Source organism: Egretta garzetta, unplaced genomic scaffold, assembly GCF_000687185.1.
Source record: "Egretta garzetta isolate BGI_Z169 unplaced genomic scaffold, ASM68718v1 scaffold134, whole genome shotgun sequence".
Taxonomy (NCBI): domain Eukaryota; kingdom Metazoa; phylum Chordata; class Aves; order Pelecaniformes; family Ardeidae; genus Egretta; species Egretta garzetta.
The window spans coordinates 434,506-437,289 of NW_009259422.1; the positions used below are offsets into that span (position 1 = coordinate 434,506).

At 63.6% G+C, this 2,784-nt stretch overlaps 1 protein-coding gene across 1 annotated transcript in view; it reads left to right on the plus strand.

Moving 5' to 3' along the window:
* The window catches only part of PCSK7 (proprotein convertase subtilisin/kexin type 7), an 18,415-nt gene that overhangs the window by 11,802 nt on the left and 3,829 nt on the right, over positions 1-2,784 (plus strand). The window contains exons 10-11 of the mRNA XM_035892487.1: positions 785-892; positions 1,888-1,990. Coding sequence (XP_035748380.1) covers positions 785-892; positions 1,888-1,990 — 211 coding nt within the window. The remainder of the gene's footprint in view (positions 1-784; positions 893-1,887; positions 1,991-2,784) is intronic.

The window sequence follows — 2,784 nt, forward strand, 5'->3', positions numbered from 1 at the left end:
TCCGCCATGGCCTTCCGGGTCTTGGCAATGCCTGGCCCGCAGACACCGGGAGCATGTGTGCATGCGGTGGGGCTGGCCCAGTGCTGCCCCGCAGTCTGTGCAGCCCAAAAGGAGGGAGCTCTGCCCTGCTCTGGCCTTTCCTCGGGCTCTCCAGAGAGTCAGGCTCTTGGAAGCGATGGAACGGAGAGCTCAGCAGCAAACGCAGCCCTTCCTTGAGCTCGGCCTCGACTCCAGCTCAGCTTCGCTGCAGAGAGCAGGAGTGGGAACTGACTGGAGCTGCCCTGGGGACGGGGCTTCTGCACCCCTCGGGGGAGCAGGAGTCTGTGTCCAGCTAACGCTGTACTCACCTTGGCACAGGGCAGTGATTTCCACAACTGCAAACCAGCATTGCCGGGGTGCTACAACCCGATAAGCGATGGGACCCAGATCTGTCCTGGCCCAGCCTCTTGTTGATTTAACGGGTTTGGTTCCTTCTCCCGAAAGCTTCTGCCACCCCGCAGGCTGTGGCTCGGGTGGCCAGGGAGCAGCTGGGATGTTTCAGAGCAGAGGCATTTGTGCCCTTTCACGCTGCTTGATTTCCTTTCTGAGGAGCTGGGAAGCCTGTTTGTCCTGGGACTTGTTTCAAACAAAGGTCAACCTGTTTCTTTCTAATAAGGCCGTGTGGGTTTGCTTCCCTGCTGCTGCGGGATATTTCTGAGCTTCTTCCTTTCAACCCCTTTGCTCTGGGTTTGCAGGGCTGCCCGTGTCCCCCAGGGTAACAAGCATGCCCTGCCTTTCTTTTCAGTACGAGGATCGTCACGCGAAGTGGGACGTCAACCAGGCCGGCTTCAGCCACAGCCACCAGCACGGCTTCGGCTTGCTGAACGCCTGGAGGCTGGTGAACGCTGCCAAGGTATCGCCCTCCCTGTCCCAGGCATGCCCCGAGGCAGGCAGAGCAGACTCAGTCCCGTACTGGCAACCCCGTGGGGTGACACCGTTGCCATTCAGGGCCGGCGCTTTGGCCGTCACCCTGCCGGCCCTCGTTAGAAGGCTGCTTTTGGTATGAAGTAATGAGGCTTTCGGCAGTGCCTGCAACCTGCCCCGAGCTGCTGCTGCTCTCTCAGCACTATATATAGCCATGGGCGAGAGCCTTCGCTGGTGGGAGACGACAGCCCTGATTGATGGCTTGGGCAGTTCCGTCAGCAGCCCCAGCACCTTCCTCCCTACGCAGTGGGCTCCAGGGAGGGCGTCAAGCCCCGGGGAAACAGGGCGCTCTCAGCTGGCACCTCCGGGCTCCGCGTCCCGGGGGCTGCCGAGGGAGCGGTGTGCTCGGAGCAGGCAGGGGCATCCCCTCGCTTACCCCCGCGCCTCCAGTCGCGTGGAGGCCAGGGCTCGTCCCTTTGGCACTTGGTCCTTGCTTGTGCGCAGAGCGCCGTGCAGCTGGGCCGGGTTGCTGCCGGTTGCCAGCAATGCCCCCTCTTTCACAGGGGCTTTCAGGCTGCTCTCTCCTCCTGCAGGGCTTGGGCTTCTGCTGTGTTGCCTGCCCCGCTGCGCCTGGGGTTGGGACGGAATGGCTTCAAGTAACCTCTCAAAGCCACTCGGGTGGTGGCAGAGACAAACCCGGAGCTGGGGAGTCCCGAGCCCCTCTAGCCCACAGGCGGTCGCTTTCCATTCCTCTCCGAGGCGTGCGGGCATTCCTCTCCAGCCCCGCGGCGCTCGCTGCAGCCCATGCCTGCTGCCAGGGTTTGTGTGTCCCAGAGCAGCGCCGGGGCCCAATCCGGGCCCACATCCACACGCATTAGGTGTGCTACGGACAGGAGCAGCTTGCAAGCGTGGTGGGAGATTGGGAGATGGGTGTGCAGGGAGAACGCGACCTCGTGCTGAATCCTCTCGCCTTTCCCCTGCCAGATCTGGGAGTCCGTCCCGTACCTCGCCTCGTACGTGAGCCCTGCGCTGAAGGAGGGCAGGAGCATCCCGTTACTCCCACAGGAGCTGGAGGTCGCCTGGAACGGTGAGAGCACATGTGCCACGTGAGAGCACGTGTTTGTACACACCGAGGCCGGGGATCCAGCCCCTTCCCGCTGGCGTGGGGTGCAACTGGACGCGCTGACAGCCTGGCAGGGCAAGCCCTGGGCTGTGCAAGGCCACGAAGGGGTTAAGCGTTGGGCTGCCTGGGCTTTTTCCTCTTGCTTCCTGCTGCCCTTCCCCAGGGGATGGCTGTCTGTTGATGTGGTCCCCTCCCTGATAACTTGGTCCCATAGATTGATGTCTTTGAGGAGCCAGACAGGCATTAGGGAGCATGGCCAGGCTGGGCAGCGGCCAGACCTGCTCCTCTGGCTTTGACCATTTTAGGTAATGCTCCAGCTCCCGACTTGGCCGCCCGAAAACAAGGCGCTGCTGCTCCGGCTGCTACCAGTGGGAAGGAGAGCTGGGCCCCGAGCCCTTCCCGGCCCCCCAGCAGGGCCTGGCTCTCCCGCTGGGCACAGCTTTTTGTGCTGAGGCTGGGCCAGTGTCCCCTCCCGTCCCTCGGAGGTGCTGTCCCAGGGAGCCTGGCCCTGTGCCTCACCTGCAGCCCCTGGCAGAGGTGCTGGGGGTTGGCAGCGCCCAGAGGCTGTTCCCCAGGATAGATGTCCCCTTGGGAAGAGTTTGGAGCCCCTTGCAGGTGGCCCTGTCCCTTCCCTCCTTGCTGCAGGCTGAGGAGGTGCTGTGCACCTCTCCCAGGTACTGGGACCAAAGGGTCCCAGCCGGACGGAGGGGTGACACCCCGCTCCTGGGGCTGGCAGCGGGGGTCGCCCCCGCCCCCTC